Source organism: Lineus longissimus, chromosome 14, assembly GCF_910592395.1.
Source record: "Lineus longissimus chromosome 14, tnLinLong1.2, whole genome shotgun sequence".
Taxonomy (NCBI): Eukaryota; Metazoa; Nemertea; class Pilidiophora; order Heteronemertea; family Lineidae; genus Lineus; species Lineus longissimus.
Window position 1 is genome coordinate 538,867 of NC_088321.1, and position 22,646 is coordinate 561,512.

The window sequence follows — 22,646 nt, forward strand, 5'->3', positions numbered from 1 at the left end:
GGAAATGGACTACTACCCAGGTAGACTAGAGTCAGGGCTGATCTGACTCGCGCCTTAAGTGCTCCCTAGGATGGATTTAGGCATCCTGAGATCAGAATTTTGATACTCCTACGTTATACAAATAATCGTTTGAAATATCGAGAGGCTAGGTATATTGAAAATCACTGGTTTTATCACTAGGATGGGCTTTAGGGTGCATTATGGACTAGATCTCTGTCCCCTCAACTCCCTTAGTTATATAATAGTCCCCTGGAGGGAATTCATAATACCTGGTACCGGTGTAACATCTGTGGTTGTTCCCCATGTTTCAGTGTCTCCAAACAATAGGCAGCTAGAGAGACCATGACTTTTCAATAGGGGGGGATACACAGAAAAACTCGTCAATCTATTTTTGAGCGTTCCCAAACAATGAGGGGAAACACTCAAAAACAGAAACACTCAAAAACATTACACCGGGTGGGACCCGAAGCTCTACCGAGCTTATCGTGGGGTTAGCGTCCAGCGGGACTGCCATTCTTTGCCTCAAAAACCATTTCAAATTATTAGATCCCGGCTTTAAACAAAACAAAGCTTATACGATAACCAGGAAATATTTGTTGATCCAGTACCCATTATGACCACGCTATTGGCCGTCGATTGTTCCCATTGTAACCAACTGCGGGGCAGAGTCAGTAAATTGAGTGAGCATTAGCCGCAAAGGTTACCATCGACAGCGCTTTTGGAGAATAGGAAATTCCCTGTAAATGACGTCATGATATTTATGCAAACGAGGGTGTTTCCTGAAAGCGACACACAGACACCAATATGGCAAAAACTTATGATTACCTCTTCAAACTGCTGCTGATCGGGGATTCGGGAGTCGGCAAAACCTGTGTTCTGTTCCGATTCTCAGAAGATGCCTTTAATTCAACATTTATTTCAACAATAGGTCAGTTTTGTGGCCGATTTAGAGCCCGATTTCGGGCGTTTTGAGGAAAAGTTTTCAGAGGGGCAGGGCTCAGAATCCGATTCTGCCTGTACATTGCTGTATATTGCTGTACATTGTGTGTGTACATTATGTTAACTTGTTTGTTCCTGTTTATTCATCTATCATGGCTTGTGCAATTTTCTGGTATTTCGGTGCCAGTTTGATGTAGGCTGGTGGTACAAGCTGATGTGCTTTTGATGAGAGTAAAGTATGACTATGAGAGTCTGACTCTGAGAGTGAGACTGACTGACTTCACTGAGTGAGACTGAGAGTGAATCATAGGCCGGTTGAACATAGGTAGGCCTACCTAGGCTAGATCTTGAAATCCTAAAGCAATTGGAACTCCTTCAAAACGTAGTGAATGGTCATTTCCAGGCCAGGAGTCTGTTCTTTGTTTTCAAGAGAACAGCCTCCCGTGTTTTAAATGAGCATTCATTCTATTCATTTGGAAAGAGTTTTGATTGCTTTAGGATTTTGAGGTCTAGCCAAAATGGTGGTACCTATGGTCAACCCTTGATTAATAGAAAGTAGAAGCAGGTTCGATAACGTCAAGTCAAAGGGCAATCCAGCCCAGAGCCAGAGCCCTAACAAAATAACTCAAATTTCACACATGGGATGCGTTAGATGGCCTAAGCCAGGATAAGCTTACTTCGGACATTTTCGTCCAGGTGAAATGTGTGAGTGGTTAAAGCCGAAACAAACTTTGTTGAACCCATTTTTATTCCTTAAAAATAAAAGCCTACTTTAACAACATTACTTTGCTTCGTCTGTGTTGAGCCGATTCATGAATTGGTTGATAAAAGAATTTGATATAAAAGCCAATGTTAAAAGCTCTTATTCATAGTCCTAAGATCAGAACTGTTATCAAGGTGTAATACACTGGTGCGATCAATACTTCTATTGTGGTGCGCTACCAGTGACTAACACCTCTGTCTGTCTGAACAAAACACAGTGATGAGCAAAGTTAGGCGTGAATTATGCTTTTACATTTGACGATTATTCTTTTCAGGAATTGATTTCAAAATAAGAACGATAGAACTGGATGGTAAAAAAATAAAACTCCAAATATGGTAAGTGTGTCCTTGGGCAAGACACTCAACAAAGACTTTTTATCACATCAAATAATCCTGTAGACTTAAGGGTTAAGCCATTCGGATTGACTGGTGGATCAGGAAAATAGAATTGTTACTATTTTTAACCAAAAACATAAAATACAGCTGGGAGCATAGTAATCTTTTCTCTGCTTATTTAGCAAGCTCTAGTCTATAAAGGGAAGCTATTGCAAAAAACCTATAGGGTTATATCTGACTGATAAGTGATAGATTTTCCCTGGGGGTCTGAAAAGGCGATGTTCGGGGGGAGGTGAAACCTGGGTGCCGAAAGTGTTAAGCTTAACTTATTTTGGATGGTTTTTGGGTCGATGTTGTGTTTATGATTGACATATTTTCTTTCCTTTTCCAGGGACACAGCCGGCCAGGAACGGTTTCGAACAATCACAACGGCCTACTACCGGGGCGCTATGGTAAGCTTCCAGCCACTCGGTCTGGCACCTGAAACGAGGTTGTCTACCTCTCATTCATTGACTGATACATGCACCACCTGGTTCCCAGGGTTGTAAATTTATACTGCAGCAGAACCTCTCACACCCATGGGACTGACAAGTGCTGTCCTTAATAGGGAGGTGCCCTGATTAGAGAGGTCAAATTGAACCAAAACTGTTGTCCTAAATGGGTCATCACGACTTTCCTCTCATAGTCATAGTCAGTTTGTTTTATACCCTAAGGCCTAAGTAATATTAATTTTTGTTTCAGGGTATAATGCTGGTTTACGACATCACAAATACAAAATCGTTCGATAATATCCGAAATTGGATACGAAATATTGAGGAGGTGAGTGGTACTTCGCAGGTGAGAGTCGATTTCTTAAAATTATCGCGCACAAGTGTTTACGTTGTGTCTGTCTCCCAGGATGCACTGCTTCACACCAGGTATGTCTTTCACTCGTCTTTGTTAAAGGGACTGTGGTTTGTTTGTTAAAGGGACTGTGGTTTGTTTGTTAAAGGGACTGTGGTCTGTTTGTTAAAGGGACTGTGGTTTGTTTGTTAAAGGGACTGTGGTCTGTTTGTTAAAGGGACTGTGGTTTGTTTGTTAAAGGGACTGTGGTCTGTTTGTTAAAGGGACTGTGGTCTGTTTGTTAAAGGGACTGTGGTTTGTTTGTTAAAGGGACTGTGGTTTGTTTGTTAAAGGGACTGTGGTTTGTTTGTTAAAGGGACTGTGGTCTGTTTGTTAAAGGGACTGTGGTCTGTTTGTTAAAGGGACTGTGGTTTGTTTGTTAAAGGGACTGTGGTTTGTTTGTTAAAGGGACTGTGGTTTGTTTGTTAAAGGGACTGTGGTCTGTTTGTTAAAGGGACTGTGGTCTGTTTGTTAAAGGGACTGTGGTTTGTTTGTTAAAGGGACTGTGGTCTGTTTGTTAAAGGGACTGTGGTCTGTTTGTTAAAGGGACTGTGGTTTGTTTGTTAAAGGGACTGTGGTCTGTTTGTTAAAGGGACTGTGGTCTGTTTGTTAAAGGGACTGTGGTTTGTTAGTTAAAGGGACTGTGGTTTGTTTGTTAAAGGGACTGTGGTTTGTTTGTTAAAGGGACTGTGGTTTGTTTGTTAAAGGGACTGTGGTTTGTTTGTTAAAGGGACTGTGGTTTGTTTGTTAAAGGGACTGTGGTTTGTTTGTTAAAGGGACTGTGGTTCGTTTGTTAAAGGGACTGTGGTTTGTTTGTTAAACTAAAGGGACTGTGGTTTGTTTGCGAGAATAAGAAGATGATGAATACAAAATGAGAAGAGATTATCAGGGATTCATGCAATGTCACCATTTCTTTCTATCATCCCAGTTGACATCCTCAAGTTTCAAGCTAGTTTATGTTGTAAGACACAACACGCAGCTTTCATCTTACTGTCGTAAAGACACTGTCAGTTTTGTGCTTGTAGAGTGGTAACACACCACAAGAGGGTCATGGTGCCCTTTTTACTCCGAACATGTGCCCTGCCAATCAAGATAAAATATCATGCCCTGACCCAGTCAGGGGTTACATACTCCTAACTTCTAAATTCATGCTCTTTGGACCAAATTTGCTCCCTGCTCCCCATCAAATGGAGAAAATACGCCACCCTTTTCAGAAGCACTATTACTATATCCACCATTCAACTTCTTCTTTTGTTGAAAGCACCAATATCGCAGTCCACCAGCCACACCTAAAAAATAGATTGTTGTAATTCACACCAATCTGCTACTGGTCTGTGTTGTAAATACACAAATATGTAGGACTTGAGCATTTCACTGCCTTTTGTTTGAACAAAGCAAATCTTATGTCAGTTGTAAAAATAAGTAGGCCAAGAACCGATTCCTATCATTGGTCTGGCCTTTGAACCCAGAAGTTGACTGTGCCAGAAGTTGTGTGTGCACAAAATGGGTCCATAATCCCATAAAATAGACTTGTTTGAATAACTTGGTCTGTTGCTTGCTGTTAAGAAGAATTTGGTAAATACTGGCTCTTATGTCGAGATCTGTATTGGCTCTGACGGAAGTGGTATAATTACAAGACCTGATGCAAGAAATTGTGCATGTTCAAGATGAGATTAGGTTGGCCATGACCTTGAGGTTACACATGACCTTGACCCTAAGCTGAACATGACCTTCAGCTGGTGGTAGAAAGGCAAAACCTTGACCTTCAACTGTTTTGAACTCTTCATTGCAGCACGCATCGGCAGACGTAGAAAAGATGGTTTTAGGAAATAAATGCGACATGAACGACAGACGCCAGGTATCGCGAGAACGTGGTGAACAGGTTAGTCTCCTAAAGGTGGCGCTGTGAGGTGGCATATGTTAGTGTGTTAACATTAGTCATACTAACCTAGAGAAATATTGTTCTTAGAATGAGAGTCGAATTCACCCGACCAGTTTGACGGAGGCTATGGGACGTGTATACTGACACAGAAATATGTTTGTGGATAAATATTTTTTCGCGCATTAGTTTGATTTGTCATTCCCTGAAACAAAAGTTTTCAATGATTTTGACTTGCTGTTTTCAGTTAGCCGTAGAATATGGGATCAAATTTCTGGAGACGAGTGCTAAAGCTAGCATCAACGTAGAGGAGGCATTCTTCACGTTAGCGCGAGACATAAAGGCTAAAATGGATAGGAAAATGGTAGGTCGAACTATGTCACGTTATGTCAGAGTGCATGGCCCACAATTTAACAGTGTGTGTCCTTAAATTAAGGCCAAGGGCGCAAGTCAAAAGTACAACTTGTTTCTTGACCATCCTGAAAATGAATGGATAGGAAAATGGTTGGTCGAACAATTTCATGTTACATTTCTGTCAAACTACATGGCTGCGGATTAAACTGAATTCACACCATTAAACGGTGTGCGCTTAGATTAGGGGTGTCCAAATTCGGGTGGGGCAAAAGTTGGACTTGTGTCTAACCCTCTTGAAGTGTTGTGTCAGACTTAAAATGGCCAAATATGCTTCGAAACACCTTTAAATGTTATCACACATCCAGTTAGTCTCATAATAATGCAAAACAAGTTGTTTGGCGCAAATGTTGAATGTGCCCCTAGGTGGCGCTGTTTTGTCCAGACATGTTCACAACACTCCGGGAAGATGCTGCTGTTTGTGTCTCCCTCCATGCACACACTCACTGTCTTTTGTCTTCAATTTGCACCCCCTCTATTGGACACGGTAGAAGGTAAAATGTAGTCGCTGTTTGCACGCATATTTCTCCTGGAGCTCAGGATGGGTGAAACACATCAAGTATTCAAATTCTGTAGTGAAGGAAGTTACAACCCTAACATGATTCAAACCCATTTAGGAAAATCATGTGATGTCCTTTAAACACTGTGCAATCAAGCAATTTTTGTCACTGCGATCTGCAATTAAGATCTCTGGTCTCCGGTAATTGCCAGGTTTAATATTGAAGGCAGAGTGATGCGATCACCGCTTCTTGTCTCGGGCATCTGCAATGACCCCTGCAGACAAACAATGAATGTCTGTTGCGAGTAATTGTGATCGCAGTGATTCAAATTGCGTCAACCGAGTCACCGTTGTGACATCTGGTGGCATTCTACCAGTCATCACGACCTGACTCTGTTTTGTTATTCCATTAGAAATGCGGAGATGTTTTTCATCAACCCATCCTGAGGTCACCTCTGTGTACATTGTATTTTTTTCGGCAACAGTATGGCATTTCTCTTCCCTATGTATTTATCTATGTCAAAGACTCTTCTTCATTTGCATGGCGAAAGACTGAACGTTTGGTATGTTATGAATGCAGAACACTATTCTCTTCCTTCTCAATACTTTCCTAATCACCACTCTCCTCCAGCAGCAATTTGGGACTTCCTAACAGCTATTGACCAATCAGAAGAGAGCTATCATGCTTGTTCGGCTCAGACATCATGACCATGATCACAAATAGGGGTTTTGATTGGTCAAAACCTGTCACCTGACAGGAATTCCTTCATGATTTCTTCTTGAGGAAAGTGGCAAATTCTGTCTGAATCATTTCCTATTCTATTTGAATACTTCTGGCCTTGTCATTTCTAAACTATGTTGCCTCTGTGCAGATTCTAAAAAAGGTTTGAAAGTTCTGAATATGCTTCTGAATTGTCTTCTTTGGATTAAAGTGCCCATCTGATATTGTTGCATAAAATTTCTGAGTGTCATCTGTGGCTGGTGTAGGATCTCTGTCAACCAATAAAAGGTCGTCATTCTTGTTACAGATATTCTGATTTGTTAAAAGAGAGTGAAGTTTTTGTTACAAGCATTTTGATTGGTCAAACCGAGGCGTCTGCTCTAATTCTTGTTTCTTTTCAGGAAGCAACAAACCCTCCAAAGAACCAAGGTTTTCAACCAAAGAAGACTGATTTGAGCTCAAGTAGAAAATCAAGCTTTTGGAAGTCGTGTCAGCTACTCTGATTGGTCAAAACAAGAGGATCTATTTGTTACAAGCATTCTCATTGGTCCATTCAAGAAGTCTGCTGTAGCTTCTGTCGTTTACCAACTTTGATTGGTCAATACAATTGAAGCTTTGTAAAAAAGCATTTGAGTTGGTCAAGGCAAGATATCTTAACCCATTCTTATTGGCCAGCCCTAAATTAGCATTTGTAACAAGCTCTCTCATTGGTCCATTTCCTGCAGAAGTTTCAGCAGATATCCAATCGGGGGAATAACAATGGCATCAAAAATATTGACCCCTTGTATAATTTTATATATATACTCAATGTTTTGTTCTGACGACACTTGGTAATTCCTTTAGGTTGAGTTGGTCACATGACTTGGCCTGCTTATAATAATTTATGCGGGGCCCGGGTGAGGTTCAACCAATGGCATTCCTGGCAGATGAAAATATGAATGGCATTGGCTTGTAGCTAATTTTATGGGCTCCCCATTTATATTATAGGCTGATTATGGCTAAAGTTATGCATCATGCTGCCTTTAAAACAAAATTCTATCAGTCTAAACACCCAATCAGGACAGTCTTAATGGTGTTGAATATTCATAGACTTGTGTCCTGCACATGTATATTCTAATTAACCCACAAGTCTGGTAGAAGGCTGACTTGTGGGGATTTTATCTGTGAAAATATTGCAATATTTAAGAATTAAGAATGCAAAATGTCATTTTCTATTTGAGAAATCTTGAAATGTGAAATTTTAGCTTGTCATGGAATGAATAAATGCAATTTGATGATGTTTTTGTGGAAAATTGTCTCAAATGAGTGCTTAACCTATACACCCTTAAAATACTAAATGAGGTGTTCCAGTAAATTACCTGGAGTGGTCTATGCAGAGAATTAGGGGTGAGAAGGTGTAAGAATTGGCAAAGCTAATTGAATACTCTGCATTAGTTTGAGCTACAAACGTGGCCGGGTATTTCCACAGTAATTAAGCTTAGCTTTTAATTAGTCATCACCAGTGTTCATCATTGTTTGTGTTGTTACCATGGCAGCATACTTGAGAATTAACTATCGCAAACATTGTTGTTGCTATGGAAACCATACTATTTTGATAAGAAAACGTATTCAGCTCTGGATTAGCAATGAAATGTTTGCCTGTTTTTCTGACCAAAAATGAACAATTGTTAGTTGTTGCAATGAATTTATAATACTGGGATATTCATGGCTTGTGTAGCAACTTAATATGACCTATTTATTTTGGTTGTTGTCATGGAAACCAAAATCTTAGCAACCAGTATTAACGGTTGCTATGGCTGTAAAATAATCAGTGCTTGTTGCTTCAGCAGTGGAAACTGTTAGTCACCGCGACTGAGAACAATATTTCAGTCACATGGAAAAGCTATATATCGCCTGTTGCCATGGTAACTATAACTGGTGCTGTGTTTCCATGGAAATCTGCTGTTTCCATAGCCTGTAAGATGGGATGAAATTGGTCCAAAGTTGGGTAAAACTGTGTTAATTCTCTCCACCCTTAATCCAGAACATTCTGTTTTAACTGAATCATAGGACACCAAAAATGTTTTAACTCGATTTCGGGACACAGGACAGTTTCAGCCTCGCTTTATGGTATGCTTTTATGTTTATGAGTTAATAATGTGATTGTCTTAACCAGTGCACCAACTTGTATGATTCCCCAAAAGTGACCGAGCGATTTAAAAAGAGCCCTTCAAAATGAAATGCTCTGGGAGTGAAAGGGTTAAATGAACGTCGGCACCTAAGGTCTGTTACCGTGGGATGATAGGCAAGAAACTCTTGTTGCTATGAATGTGTATTTTCCATAGCAACTGTTGCTATGGTTGCTTTTACCTTAGTTATTGTCGCTATGGTTACAAATCATCTTAGTTACTGTTGCTTTGGTTGTTATTTTCATTAGTTTCCGCAACATTGTGCTTCTTGTTGCTATGGTTTCAGTGCTGGAGAAAATTACGCACATCTGTTCTGTGTGGTCGTTTGATGGTCTTCAATGATGGAGCATTTGTAGTCAGAAAAAAATCTTCTTCGAAAAAGAAATCAGAAAAATTGTGTCAGGTTCTTGATTTGCTGAAAACTTTGAGATTAGGGGTTAAAGGCCAAGTGTGTCTGATTGAAATTTAACATTTATTATTTGAATTTGAAAATAAGTGTCAATGCTGTTGTGTACATTGGTGTACAAACAATATCCATGCCAGCTTTCTTTGCCCTGGCTTGTGAGTTGCTGCTCTGTTTCAATTAGGGTTGAATTCAGATTTTTGGTGGACCATGTGAAACAGCTTTCAGAATTGGCTTGGCCTTCATCAGTGATTGGAATAGAAAGCTTAGAAATTCGATTTTGTAAATAGGTATTGAATTTGCTGATATCCAGGCACGACCGCGTACTTGTTTGAGAAGACTGGTACTTGTTTGAGAGGACTGGTACTCGTTTGAGAGGACTGGTACTTGTTTGAGAAGACTGGTACTTGTTTGAGAAGACTGGTACTTGTTTGAGAGGACTGGTACTTGTTTGAGAGGACTGGTACTTGTTTGAGAGGACTGGTACTTGTTTGAGAGGACTGGTACTCGTTTGAGAGGACTGGTACTCGTTTGAGAGGACTGGTACTCGTTTGAGAGGACTGGTACTCGTTTGAGAGGACTGGTACTCGTTTGAGAGGACTGGTACTTGTTTGAGAGGACTGGTACTTGTTTGAGAGGACTGGTACTTGTTTGAGAGGACTGGTACTTGTTTGAGAGGACTGGTACTTGTTTGAGAGGACTGGTACTTGTTTGAGAAGACTGGTACTTGTTTGAGAGGACTGGTACTTGTTTGAGAGGACTGGTACTTGTTTGAGAAGACTGGTACTTGTTTGAGAGGACTGGTACTTGTTTGAGAGGACTGGTACTTGTTTGAGAGGACTGGTACTTGTTTGAGAGGACTGGTACTGGTTTGAGAAGACTGGTACTTGTTTGAGAAGACTGGTACTTGTACTGCCTGTTAAATAGTCTGGGATGATTGCATAGCTTGTGAGATGTCTTTGTACTTATAAATGTAAACTTCCTGTAATTGGGTTTCGCAGAAGGGTAGAGTCTTGACACATGTCAGGGTAAAAAAAGAACTTTTGACGAGTGGGGAGGGGCCCCTGTCCCACTATCCCATCATAAAATAGGCCCTGTCACGAGTCCTGGCAGGCAGTTGGGGCAAATCCTGATGTAATTATTTGCCCCTCAAAAACTTTCCTGATTCCTGCTGGAATATGGGTGTGAATCCTGCAAATCTCTGCCGTTTTTGGTCTATTCTGGTTTCACATACATATAGAAGATCACTCCCCCCGTTGATTAATTAAGTGAACCTCGGTCCAAATCAGCTGCGCATGTATTGTGAAATTCCCACATTATTTGGTCCAATTTTGATGTTTAAGAATCACCCTGTAGAATATTCAATTCAGTGAAGGTTTTGAAATACTAAGGGCATTTTCACTATTGTTAACCCAGAATTATGTTAGAAATTAATCCCAATTGGGCAAATTATGCAACACCCATCAATTGGCATTACTGTTACTGAATATAAGGCTGAAATTATTCAGAATAAGTCACACCCCTATATTATGGCTTTGTGCTGAGAGTACATGTATAACATACTGTTCTCTTAAAGGACTAAATTGGAAGGTTCTATTATAGTGAGGGGAGACAGGGTGTGATGAGTCATGTACATAAGTATATAGGCATGTATGTATGTTATTTTTCCGAACAAAACTGCTCCAGGGACGAGGTTTGATTATTAGGTCCGAGGTTGCCTTGGATTCTGCTTTAGTGCAAGCATAGTTGTTCTACTCACTCTTCATAGGTTCGAGGTTGAAATTGTGGTAATTGGAGAAATGTTTTCCTAAACTGACCTAACCTTGGTCCTAGGGTTTTGTGTAATAGTCATGGTAATGCATTGATGTATGATATTGCCCCCTGGATTAAAGGTTGGTCAAAGGGAGGAACCTACAAATTATGTTCAATGTGTATTCGAAAAAAATCTTAAGTTTGATTTCAAATTTTGAAGAAGCGTCATAGACGTTTAAAGAGTTGAGCAATAATTGTTTCACATGCTGAGGACTTGTTGGCCAGGGGTTAATTGCTGGGAAAGACAAACTTTGTAAACAACATTTACCCATTGCCTCCAGGTTGTCCCAAGGTCAAACAAGTTCAAGGTCGTGTATTGTCAAGGTCGTATTGTATTTCCATGGGCAATCTAATGGTAGAAATAAAGATATCTAAAAAATATCACAGTTTGCTCATCCAGTTTATAACTATCAACAAAGGCTGTAGTACATTTCACAAAAATATGGCATCGTAGCTAAAAAAGCCTAAAATAGCTAGGAAAAGTAGCAATTTTCACCTGTAATGGCTAGCTTTTGGTCTTGTCGATTGTAACATAGCAATGTTTGTCTACTACACACAAATTTGTGGTATGAGTATAAGTTGTCCAGACAAATGAAAGAATGTTTTACCATTTTCTCCAGTGCAGCTATCCGACTCTGCAGCGAGTCCAGCCGTGTGGAATCTACTAGGGCGAGGTTGATCAGGCAGCGTTGCAGTAACGCCACTGTGTTAAGTCCTAACGCCACTGTGTTAAGTCCTAACGCCACTGTGTGAAGTCCTAACGCCACTGTGTTAAGTCCTAACGCCACTGTGTTAAGTCCTAACGCCACTGTGTTAAGTCCTAAGGCCACTGTGTTAAGTCCTAAGGCCACTGTGTTAAGTCCTAACGCCACTGTGTTAAGTCCTAACGCCACTGTGTTAAGTCCTGACGCCACTGTGTTAAGTCCTGACGCCACTGTGTTAAGTCCTAACGCCACTGTGTTAAGTCCTAACGCCACTGTGTTAAGTCCTAACGCCACTGTGTTAAGTCCTAACGCCACTGTGTTAAGTCCTAACGCCACTGTGTTAAGTCCTGACGCTACTCCGTTAAGTCCTAACACAACTGTTGTGGATAAAACTAACTGAAGTAGATAATGCTAAGTCGATCTAACGCTGGTGTTTACCTCCGACGCTGATTGAACAACTGGGCCTGAGGTTGTATTGAGCGTGTCCGAAAACGACGTGGGATTTGTCTGTGTGTCCTGGAGCAGTGTCAAGGTCATTGTATTGTCCGAATAATGTACACTGATAATAAGCAATGAAAACAGACTATTATAATTATTATGATAATAAAACATTGAAATAAGATTATTCAGTCGTCTGTTTGCTGCTGGTTTGTTGTGGTCTTTCGTGCGTCTGCTGTGATGAGTAACAGACCTTCTGACGGCCGATCAGGGGGAGTTATCGGCTGTGAAGGATGGATATACGCACGACGGTGGATCGGCATGCTACATGTAGACTAAGGTAAAGTATAGCAGTTTGTGACTGATTTCTAGTTAGCTAGCCCTATGCAGCACACATGGCCGATTCACCTCGGTCTCTGTTGGCAACTAAAGGATCAGGGCAAATCCACGATCGATGACGTCAAACCCCCCCCCAGTAGCCCTCTAATATGAGAAGGCCTCCATCTCCTATATTGATGACATTGAACCCCCCCCCCCCCCCAGTAGCCCTCTATATGAGGACTCCATCTCCTATATTGATGACGTCAAACCCCCCCCCCCCCAGTAGCCCTCTAATATGAGAAGGCCTCCATCTCCTATATTGTAGTGATGGGGATCCTGGAGACGGGTGGCTGTCCAGTCCTGGCTCCGACAATTCTGTTCCTGATAACGCAACCACAAAAGCCCCAGAATCCCATGCAGGCATTTGTAGAAAATGTGTCTAGTTGTCCTTCATCGGCAAGTCATGTCACTTGAATCCTGGAAGGTTTCTAGTTGACAAGTCGTTCTCCCTCTACAGGAAATATTCTGTAGTTCAAGCACTCCTCAAGACAGGGCTGGCTGGTGCAGACTCAAGGATGTACTCTGTATAGCTACGAGGTTCTTATGATGTAATCAATTCAAAAACAATGAGATTCTCATAAAATTTCAGTTTATTTCTGTTCAACATGTCTTCAGTTATGAAGACCATACTTCAAGTTAATACAAAATTATAATTTCGAGAATTTACAATTTACAATTTGTGTTAAAGGGCCAACAAGTGCAAAGAAAACCTGCCACAAACATTTTCCATTATTATTCTTGCTACGATATCACAATTTGAATGGCAGTCTGAAAATATCAATTCATAATTTCAAGTTTTGAATACTCAGCAATGTACATATCACGTTATGAAAGTTATATCAACGATATATTGCAGTCTTTAAGCCAGCATGCTCACCGCGTCCAGGCCAGAGTACTTAATGATGAACACCTACTAGTGTTCAAAAAAGATTAAAATTTAACAACAGCTGTGGAATGTTTACATTGAATAGTAAAATACCTTATTAAAATAAATATTATTGCATCGTGTGTCACAATACCTTGAGTGCATTACTCAATATTTTCATGCTATGGCCCAGAGAAGTCTTTCACAGTGCACTTATATAACCCTAATACTGAGCGAGACTTGAAAACTCAAATCTTCACGTCCCTAGAATTAGTAAAACCAAACGTTTGTTGGCAGCATTCTGATTTTTGATTCGTCCAGGACAATAAACTTTGAGATTGGCGCCATTCAGTCCTTTATCACAGTTTCATCGTCTGTGAATTTCCAACAAGTCTTCAGTAACACTACGGGTAAAACACTAATAATCGTATCGCGAGTTTCGGACAGCGATTTGGGTACAACCCTCATCTGAGTGTGAATCTTAAGGGCCAGCACCGTTCTTCAAAAATTCGAAATTGAACTTGCACATTTCAAATTTTGGTAAATGCGCACTGAATACAAACGTCAACATCACCATGGTGACGACAGATATACAAATACTATAGATACCAAGTTTCAGCAAATTAGCATGCATAATGCTGGGCTTTTTATTTCCCGACCCCATTTAACATGAATGGCGTACGCCTTCAAGTCTGCGGTTAAAATTTACAAATACCGATCGGAAATGACGAAGTTTGATCACATTCAACTACAGTGGCACTTCTATAGTCAACCGATGACCTTTTTAGCCGTGAACGGGAATTGTAAACACGTTCCAAAACTGCGATCTCAACTACTCTAAAAATAAACCTTCGTCAGCAGCAGTCCGATTTTTGTTGATTTGAACTCGACGTAGAACTTGTCGATTGGCCACTTTCAGCGCGTAGCCGCGTACCACCGTCCATTTCAGAATTGCTCAGCAACTTCATGCCTGAGTTTGGATGAGTCTCGCACAACGTGATGAGACGCAACGCCACCTGGAGGAAGGCCTCGTGAATACCTGGAAAAGAAATTTTTTCGAATGAATACCAGCAAAGATAATAATGATGATGATGATAATAAATGCCACATTCATATCGAAAGAGTAACATTTAGAGAAAAATCAAGTTGCCTTGATTGGGACTCCAGCCACAGGTCTTTTGATAACTTTGTGCATTTTTCTCCCAAAAGAATTGTTTACAAACGAATTGACATACCTTCATTTGATAACGCAGACGTCTCGAAATAAATGGCACCAATCGACGCAGCGTAGTCGAGTGCCACTGTTTTCTCCACCTCGCGTTGGTCTTCAAGATCACATTTGTTGCCGAGCAGACACAGAACTGAAAGAACAAATCTCAAATATGACAGTATCGCTGATTGATGATATCACCACGGCGGTGTTCAAGCTGTACTACCAATGTGTTCCAATGGAGTTCCGGTGATCAATCAGCGATGTTCCAGTGGAATACCAGTTGTATTAACAAGTTGAGTCCCAGTGGAATTCCACTTTACTACCAATTGTGTCCTGTTGAACCAGTTGTGTTCCAATAGATTTCCAATTGTCTCAGTCCATTAGCATGACGTGAGCCACCAGCTTGATAAAGTTAATTTTGTATTGCTTTCAAAGATGTAAACAAAGGGTTAATTACTAGGCCTGTGCATTCAAGCCCCCTGGTAACAGCTAATCAGCTGATTAAACTTAGGCCTATGGAGAGTCATGTTTGAGCATGTGAGGTCAACCATGGAAGTTCAAGTCAACGATAGGAATACAATATACCATTTACATTAGCACAATGTTAGCATTAGCATAGATATATGTACTACAGAACAGAGTGATGCATGCGATATCATGTACATACACATGAAACTTGAACACTGTCACAGCACGGAAGGACAACGTCATCTTATCATTCAATTTTTTTCCAAGTTTGCGACATTGCTCACTTGAGTTAAAGTTGGATGAATCAGTTGTGATCCAGTGGAGTTTCAGTTTCATTTGCCTGTTGTGTCTTCAATAGCAGTGACACCATCGTGGCCTGACGTTTATCAAATTTTGAAAAGATCATCTCGCCGTATCTAATGTTCGTGCTGTCCAGTTTCAAGAATGGAGACCAGGGAGAACGATAATTACGTGTATCTCCGTGACAACGAGGTACGCAATTGCCACGCAGAGCCGAGGAGTGTGCAAAATTTCAAAAAACTTTCCATTTCACAGCTGAAGGGCAAAATAACCGACATTTTAGACAAACACAACAAAGTCCAGATCCAAAAGGAGCATCTCTTATTTCGCATACGGTTACTGTATGCCCGCTACGACCGGGCTAAGTCCAGCGGATCCCGCGCGGTCACTTTCAACCTCACCGTGCAGTTATCGTCGATGCAGCGAGTTTTGATGATGTTTGAGAGATATATGACACTCAAGTTGAAGGAATTCACGGAGATTAACCGGATAATCCGTGCGAGGTTCAAATTATGATTCAAGGATTAGGACTTTACAGAGATTAAAGGATTATCTAGTGAAGGCGCTTGATTTATCTTTTGCGTGGCCTACTGCGACTTTGCCAACTTTGCAATTTGCATTTTTTAATTAATTTTATGATGGTGATTTTTTTGGGCAAATTACAAAATTTCCTTTGAGTTATCCAATCAGGAAATATTTTCATGGTTTCAGTCACACGAAATTCGTTAAAATAAGATGCTAACAGAAATTTTACAGTCAACAGTGGCCATAGACTCATGACAATGTGTGATTTTTATCTGATTCCAAACAAAACACAAGAAGCCATTTAGCGATTTTCATGGACCAGAACTCGATGAATTCCTTTACTCAGAATCTTTTCCAAAACATCAAGGAAGCCAGTTTCTAAGAGCAGACGTCAGAAGCCATTCAGATTCTAGGACCATGTTTGCTTATTTGGTGACCAGTATCACACAGGACAGAACTGAAGCAGGTTCTCTCTTTGCTGAGTCAGCACACTTCCTTGGTAAACAATTCCATCTTCCACCCGAGCCCGTTTTATCTAGGATTGATTCAGTTGTTAAGGACTTGAATCAACGTTGTTGCATTCTTCTTGAAACACGATGTCGGAACGCGTCAACTACATTGCTGACGATGCATTTCTTGATTACCCACAATGCCGTCAGGCACTCGTCTACAACAAGAAAACCGATTTCGATGAATTAGACGACGTCGCTTTGCGATCAAAGTTCTTCCACGTGCAGCATCGGGCAAGACAAGCGCGACACCAGATGGTACTTCTTGAGGTAGAAATCGCGACTTTACTCGATCGGATACGGCGTGCTCATCATAACGGTTCAACCAGCGTTTCTGTTAACGGGATCGTCAGACTTTCCACATTATGGGAGACATACGCCATGTTTAACGTTTACCGAGATCACAAACATCGTGAACTAAAGGAAATCGTTGATTTGACGGACCTAAGAGGGTTAAGTTTGAGCGGTCATAGCAGACTTCCGATCAGGAACCACGTACTTGAACTCCTCATGCTGTTTTTCGATGTTTGAAAAGTGATTAACCCTTTGAAGCGACAGACATTTCATTCGAACAACTTTGGAGTATCTTGTAAACAATGATACTAGGACACGATTAAATCATTGAAATGGACTTTAAGGGACTGTAGTGCCAGCAGGAAACAGGTCTGCATATATTTCAGCCAAACCCCACAAGGTGTCACTAGCAGCACTTTGTAAACTGTGATTGAATACAAACTGGTTATTTCCCCACCTTCGAATTGTGTACCTAATGAAAGCAGAGCTAAATGTCAATATTCCAGTTGTGTTAAATACACACAAATGTACAGGTCCTCCATGTCACCTCAGTGCCAGATTAACATGTACATTTCACACCTTAGCATGACACGGAATACCCACCTATTTGCCCCTCGACATTCCTCTTCAATTCCGTGACCCAACTTTTCACATCCTCGAAACTATCATGTGACGAAAGATCGAAAACCAACATGGCGGCATTGGACTTCCTGTAATACATAGGGGCCTGAAAAGAAATATGTATCAGCACCATCAACAATTATTGAATTTATAAAGTGTAGTTTATTTTACTTCTCATTTCGTATCTTTTTTCCAATTTGTTACCACAGGACCCGGTGGTTCAAATGAAGTTTACCGATAGGAATTGTGTCATCCCTGTTACAATGCCCAAGCCCAGTGGACATGACGCCAAGTTTAAGAATCGATCTGTTCCGAACACTGGTGCTGCTTGAATGTTTACCCCAAGCTCAACGGCGTGGCACAGGGGAAACATCAGCGCCTGTCAGCTCTAACGTCCAGGGCTTGATTCCCAGTGGGTCCTGGTATCTCATGTGATTGAGCGATTCATGACTACATCTGCTAGTGTAGGTTATTGCGGGTGTCTCAAGTTTCCTTTTCATCACAAAACGCCCAAGATAGTTTAACGTTGATAATGTCCTAGTTGACACTAACTTTTTAGCTGACAGGACCTGGAGGTGCCGACTATGCTACCCGAGGGGGGGTGTCACTCTATATAAAGTGACCCCCCCTTACCAAGGCTCACCTACTCACCATTGACCTGAATCGTTCCTGTCCTGCTGTGTCCCATACTTGTAGTTTAACCCTGTAGTTATCAACAGCTCTGAAATAGCAAGGAAAAAGGAAAAGTTCAATGAACAGCAGAACCTCCCTTAGAGGCCACCTCTCTATTAAGGACACCCTCTACATCAGTTGTTTCCATTCAATTTGACCTCTCTTATCATGACACCTCTCTATTAAGGACAACACTTGTCAGTCATGAGGGTGTCCTTAATAGAGAGGTTCAACTGTACTCACAATTTACAAGTGAAGAAGGAAGCACCAATCGTTGGACTTGCGTGTTTGTTGAAAGTATTCCCGATATATCGGATGACAAGGCTCGTCTTTCCAACTCCTGTAATGAAACGGCCACAAATCATGACGAGTTTTGTTCCATCGCTATCGCTACCAGGCTGTTGCACCAGCCCAGGCCTGAAGCAATCAGGTCCAGGACTCCAGTCTAGGCAAGATAGCACCTTGATGTTGACAGCAGTTGAATCAACGTAATTTGAAGCAAGTGCACCTGTTTTATGATGGAAGATGAAGCTTCCCTTAGATCTACTAAACTGAAGATATGAATGGGTGTAGTTTCTGGGACATTTTTTTGGGACATTTTGTACAGGTATGTATCACACAGACGAAATACACTACATGAATTTTGCGTCACCTATTTTGAAGGCTTCTACTTACCTTGTGTACCCAAGACGACTATCTTAGCTTCTACACACTTTATATGAGACATTTTGCTTCAAATGAACGAAATCGGTATTAAAATGTGATGAATATGAGTGATTTTTCATTGTAAAATTACTACGTGGAATTTCCAAAACAGGACGCCATTTTGATATGATGTCACATGACCAAAATTGACATTTCACAAAAACTGCATTTTATAATGTTTCTGAAGAATTGTTGAAGCTGCAATTCCGCTTGAGACATGAGTGAAGTTATTCGAACCGTTCACAACTACTTGTAGTGGCTAAACCATCCTCTGACGGAATTTTTTCATTCCGACAGAAAAAGTAGGCGTGACCAAACTGATTGGGAATTCCCTCACCGGATGTGATGTAATGGAATTGCGGTTGTTTAATTCCCTGACCTTTTCGCCCCCATTCGTTTCGCTCCAAATCGAAGTCATTTCGCTCCCTTAGACTTTGTTGGGATTGAGAAAGTACTCCGGGGAAGTACAAGTGGCAAAGTAGATGTGCTTTCTTGGGTTTCAGCAAAAAATCACAGGGAGCGAAACAACTTCGATTTGGAGCGAAACGACTGGGGGCGAAAAGGTCAGGTAGCGCAACGACAGGATTCCTTGGGATTCCGATGTGATGTCTTCCGGTATCCCCCGTTTTACTGAAAACAGGTGAAAAGTACATTTTGCGAAGTTTAATTGCCTTTTTTTACAGAATCACTTCAGATTGTTAGTTTACACATCATCTTACTGTTTTATGAAGTATTCAACTTCATTTAGCAAGGGTTGTCATCGGCGACAGCTCTGTAGTTTTTGTGTGTGCAGTTGATGTTTGTTGGTCTGGCGGCTGCCTCGCGCCCTCGGGCAAGTCACTTTACTCTGAATGTCAAGTTCACTGTACTGAACTACGGTAGAGGTGTAAAACTGACATTCTGTTCCCGAGCATGACATGCAAACCTCTGTTATAGAACTTGAGAGGATATCGTTCTTGCATTTTTACAGACACCATGAAAGACCGTCCTCAAATCTGATGTTGATACTTCGTCAAATCTTCCGAACGACTCGCTTGGTGAAATCTGCTGTCCGTCCTTGCTTCCGTCCGATATCCAAAATGGCTGATGACGAACCTTCTGGTCATGTCTCCGAGATCATCGGCGGTGTGACACATTTATGGTGAGTTGGTTATTTCATGTTTTCTTTACACTTTTTGCCACATGTAGCCGTCACATGTAGCCGTCACATGTAGCCACCACATTAGCCAGTCCTAGTCTTTGTTTGCTGCTTGTTTGTTGTGGCTTCCCCCGCCTGGTGTAAGGGCCTCTAATATCACTGATCCTAGAGTGGAAGGAGTAGTCAGCTGATGGCAATGAATAATTGACAGGCACCAATGTTTGACTGAGAAGTATGACTATAATATCATGAGGATGTAATTTCACCAAATCTTTTTCTTCAGTTCTCGAGTTTCCAATTTCATTTTAACATTGTTTAATCTATAACTTGAAAAGTAATTTTTTGGTTCCGTTATTGATCTGTTCAAATTGAAGAGTTTCATCGTAAAATGAGATATGTGGCATACCCAAAGTTTTTGAGTTATAACCACATCCTGGCATTGGTCATCTGATGATCATCTGTCCTCCAAATTTTAGAGCATTCAGGCCAACAATAAAACTGTTATGGTGAAAAATGTGAAAAAGTTCCAAAGCATTTTACGTTAAATTTCAAACTTTGAAGCAACTTTTTCGCAGAATAGCGAACACAGATGTATCTCGTTTTGTGATGAAACACTTCAATTGTTTTGTTTTGTTGTGTGCAATACTTCCACTGCCCAGGCTGATGAACATTTGAAAGGTTGCTGTTTGTGTCACAGTTGTCCACAGGCAAAGGTCTCCATCGTAGAACTGGGCCTGTCATAGAATCTTAATGGACCTGTCGTAGAATCGTAATGGTCCCGTCATAGAATCGTAATGGACCGGTCATAGAATCGTAATGGACCTGTCATAGAATCGTAATGGACCTGTCATAGAATCGTAATGGTCCCATCATAGAATATCATAGAATCGTACTGGGTATACGGATGGATTCATGATGATTATCACAGACCTCATTTTACTCTCCAACCCATCATAGATGCTATGATGGGTCATTATAGATTCTATGAGAGCCAATGGTAGTTCCATTGATGGGGATTCCATCATAGGTCCATGGATGGTCCATGGTAGAATCCTTGATGATGAATGGATCCATGAATGGAGACTGTTGCCTGTGTTGATCTGTGTTTACAAACAGTGGGTCCACAGTGAAAGGTACACCTAAACTCCTAACACACAAGGACCGAAACTGACCTGTTTTCCTCTGATGTGCCACCGGGAAGTTGTGTTGTCTGCAGCTTGATTGATTCTCTCAAGAGACGAGTTAAAACTAATGCGTAATGAAATGATTCCTAGAAAATTACACCAAAAGATGGTCAGGATATCGGAGAGGAGAGCATGTCAGTCCCTGGGTAAAAACAATGAAATAAAGTTCTGTTTCAAAAGCTTTTTGACAAGGTGGTTCGCCACTGTCAGAAATAAGGTCCTTTTACAAAATTTGTTATTGATTATTGATTATTGATTCGCCACTGAAAGAAAGAGGATCATTCGGCAGAGTGGAGTGGTTGAGACACGGTGGCAACTACAACCCATGCCTGGAGGACAAGTTTAGTGTCTGCGGTGTAGGATAGATAGCAGCACTGGACTCAGTCATCACAGAACTTGAATGGATCTGCCCTGCTGTAATATCCCTGCTGGTATCGGCAGAGAATTAGGAGGATGATCAGAATATATGCCATCTTTCCTTGTTGAATATCGGAGGAACATCCAGTGTGGTGTTCCTCGTAGCGGGTGCCAAAACATGCCGGTGTTGCCACCTTTTGATTGAAAAAGTTTTGAGAGGGGGGGGCATTGAGATTTAAGATTAAGAGGGTTAGCTCCTAAGAGGGAGGTTGTGAAAAGATCTTTAAGAGGGGTGTTCCTACGTTTTTGTAATGGTGCTGAGCGCACCACAAAACAGCTGTCCTATCACAACATTGATGAACTGAGACTGATGTCTGGCTGTTTGCTTACAGTGGTTGCCATGGCTACCGGTGATAGTACATGGCATCCTCTGGATTTGCCATCATCTTTAGCTGTTCTAGGAGTCGTTCTTACCCCTTCGCTTTCTTTGGTTGTCAATTTCAGCAAGTTTTATTTGTACCAGTAAAGGCTTGGGGGGAGGGTTCGGTTAACAAGGAAATCTGAGTTTTAGCACAAGTTTGATCCAGATTTTCACTAGCTTTTCCGTTACAGTGGGCCCTCCCTCATAGGACACCTGTGTTAGTAGGTCACACTCTCTATTAAGGACACTGATTTAGTCCCGAATTGCCAATTTACATTCAATATGACCTCTGTAATCAGGACACCTCTATTATGGACAGCATTTGTCAGTCCAAAGGGTGTCCTTGATAGAGCGGGTCTTTATGACCTACTTTTCGGAATGCAACCCTAGTTTGGAGACCGGGCCCACCAGAAACACCAGGTACATGTAATATTTGCCCAGCTTCTAAATCAGCCTTCTTCCTTCTTCTTTTTGGAGCCGCGTTCTCCTCCTTGTGTGTCCTTCAGATGTGTTAAACAATCAAATTGGTGTGGCCTCGCAGGAATCATGCAAGTGTGAAAACAATCTCAGTTTGAAATACTCCAGATGCACTGATATAAGACCTGTTTGACTACTCAATTCTAGCTAGATATTATGCAAATAGTGGTGGCATTTAACATGTTCAATTTGGATAGACAATCGGTTGGTCTCGCCAAATTGTTTGTCTGTCAAGATGTCATGATCCACTTGGCCTTTGTTTCAATGTCAGTGTGATTAATCAAGCGTTCTTATATCTGTGAAATGAGAGTAGCTCACATGCTGTATAATCTGATACTCTATACATGCCCGAGGCCACCCATTCCATAGGCCTGGTATAAGTCTCTCTCCTGATGTTAGAAATCAATAAATGTAAGTCTGAATGGATGAGTGTTCAGTACATTCATAACATCATAACTTCATCGAGACTGTTGTCGGGGGCAACGGGGAAAACTGTGTTTATTACGATTGTTTTTGTTCTGGATTTCTAGGGGCTTATTGTGATGTTTATTAGTGATTAGGG

At 41.2% G+C, this 22,646-nt stretch overlaps 4 protein-coding genes and 1 long non-coding RNA gene across 6 annotated transcripts in view; 3 read left to right on the plus strand and 2 right to left on the minus strand.

Moving 5' to 3' along the window:
* The window catches only part of LOC135499085 (uncharacterized), a 120,746-nt gene that overhangs the window by 63,281 nt on the left and 34,819 nt on the right, over nucleotides 1-22,646 (plus strand). The window lies entirely within an intron of this gene.
* LOC135499093 (uncharacterized) overlaps nucleotides 1-22,646 on the minus strand; it is a 109,852-nt gene that overhangs the window by 43,207 nt on the left and 43,999 nt on the right. The window lies entirely within an intron of this gene.
* On the plus strand, nucleotides 785-12,141 carry LOC135499258 (ras-related protein Rab-8A-like). 2 transcript variants are annotated; one of them, XM_064789937.1, is made up of 7 exons: nucleotides 785-928; nucleotides 1,977-2,037; nucleotides 2,429-2,489; nucleotides 2,779-2,874; nucleotides 4,712-4,801; nucleotides 5,046-5,162; nucleotides 6,831-12,141. In XM_064789937.1, exons 1-7 carry the CDS (start codon nucleotides 805-807, stop codon nucleotides 6,930-6,932), a joined length of 651 nt encoding a protein of 216 aa, XP_064646007.1. In that variant the 5' UTR covers nucleotides 785-804; the 3' UTR covers nucleotides 6,933-12,141. The 2 variants fall into 2 exon arrangements, with proteins under 2 accessions (XP_064646007.1, XP_064646008.1); XM_064789938.1 differs by having other exon boundaries at nucleotides 2,779-2,856.
* Nucleotides 12,908-18,637, minus strand: LOC135498585 (ras-related protein Rab-31-like). Its single transcript, XM_064788899.1, has 6 exons — nucleotides 18,478-18,637; nucleotides 18,046-18,142; nucleotides 17,782-17,851; nucleotides 17,113-17,236; nucleotides 14,436-14,561; nucleotides 12,908-14,239 (listed from the first exon to the last, which is right to left on the minus strand). The coding sequence occupies exons 1-6, from the start codon at nucleotides 18,527-18,529 to the stop codon at nucleotides 14,055-14,057; spliced, it is 654 nt and encodes a 217-aa protein (XP_064644969.1). The 5' UTR covers nucleotides 18,530-18,637; the 3' UTR covers nucleotides 12,908-14,054.
* Nucleotides 19,134-22,646, plus strand: part of LOC135498583 (NAD(P)H-hydrate epimerase-like) — a 35,644-nt gene continuing 32,131 nt past the window's right edge. Inside the window, exons 1-2 of the mRNA XM_064788896.1 lie at nucleotides 19,134-19,147; nucleotides 19,478-19,648. Coding sequence (XP_064644966.1) covers nucleotides 19,506-19,648 — 143 coding nt within the window. The 5' untranslated portion in view covers nucleotides 19,134-19,147; nucleotides 19,478-19,505. The remainder of the gene's footprint in view (nucleotides 19,148-19,477; nucleotides 19,649-22,646) is intronic.

What these genes read in the sequence shown, in the direction of transcription:
- LOC135499258 (XM_064789937.1), top strand. Translation starts at nt 805, where the DNA reads ATGGCAAAAACTTATGATTACCTCTTCAAACTGCTGCTGATCGGGGAT. An exon ending in AAAATAAAACTCCAAATATG is followed by an intron (nt 2,038 to 2,428) that starts GTAAGTGTGTCC and finishes TTCCTTTTCCAG; the next exon opens with GGACACAGCCGGCCAGGAAC. An exon ending in CCTACTACCGGGGCGCTATG is followed by an intron (nt 2,490 to 2,778) that starts GTAAGCTTCCAG and finishes TTTTTGTTTCAG; the next exon opens with GGTATAATGCTGGTTTACGA.
- LOC135498585 (XM_064788899.1), bottom strand. Translation starts at nt 18,529, where the DNA reads ATGTCTCATATAAAGTGTGTAGAAGCTAAGATAGTCGTCTTGGGTACA. An exon ending in TCCTTCTTCACTTGTAAATT is followed by an intron (nt 17,852 to 18,045) that starts GTGAGTACAGTT and finishes TTGCTATTTCAG; the next exon opens with AGCTGTTGATAACTACAGGG. An exon ending in GAATGTCGAGGGGCAAATAG is followed by an intron (nt 14,562 to 17,112) that starts GTGGGTATTCCG and finishes TTGTTCTTTCAG; the next exon opens with TTCTGTGTCTGCTCGGCAAC.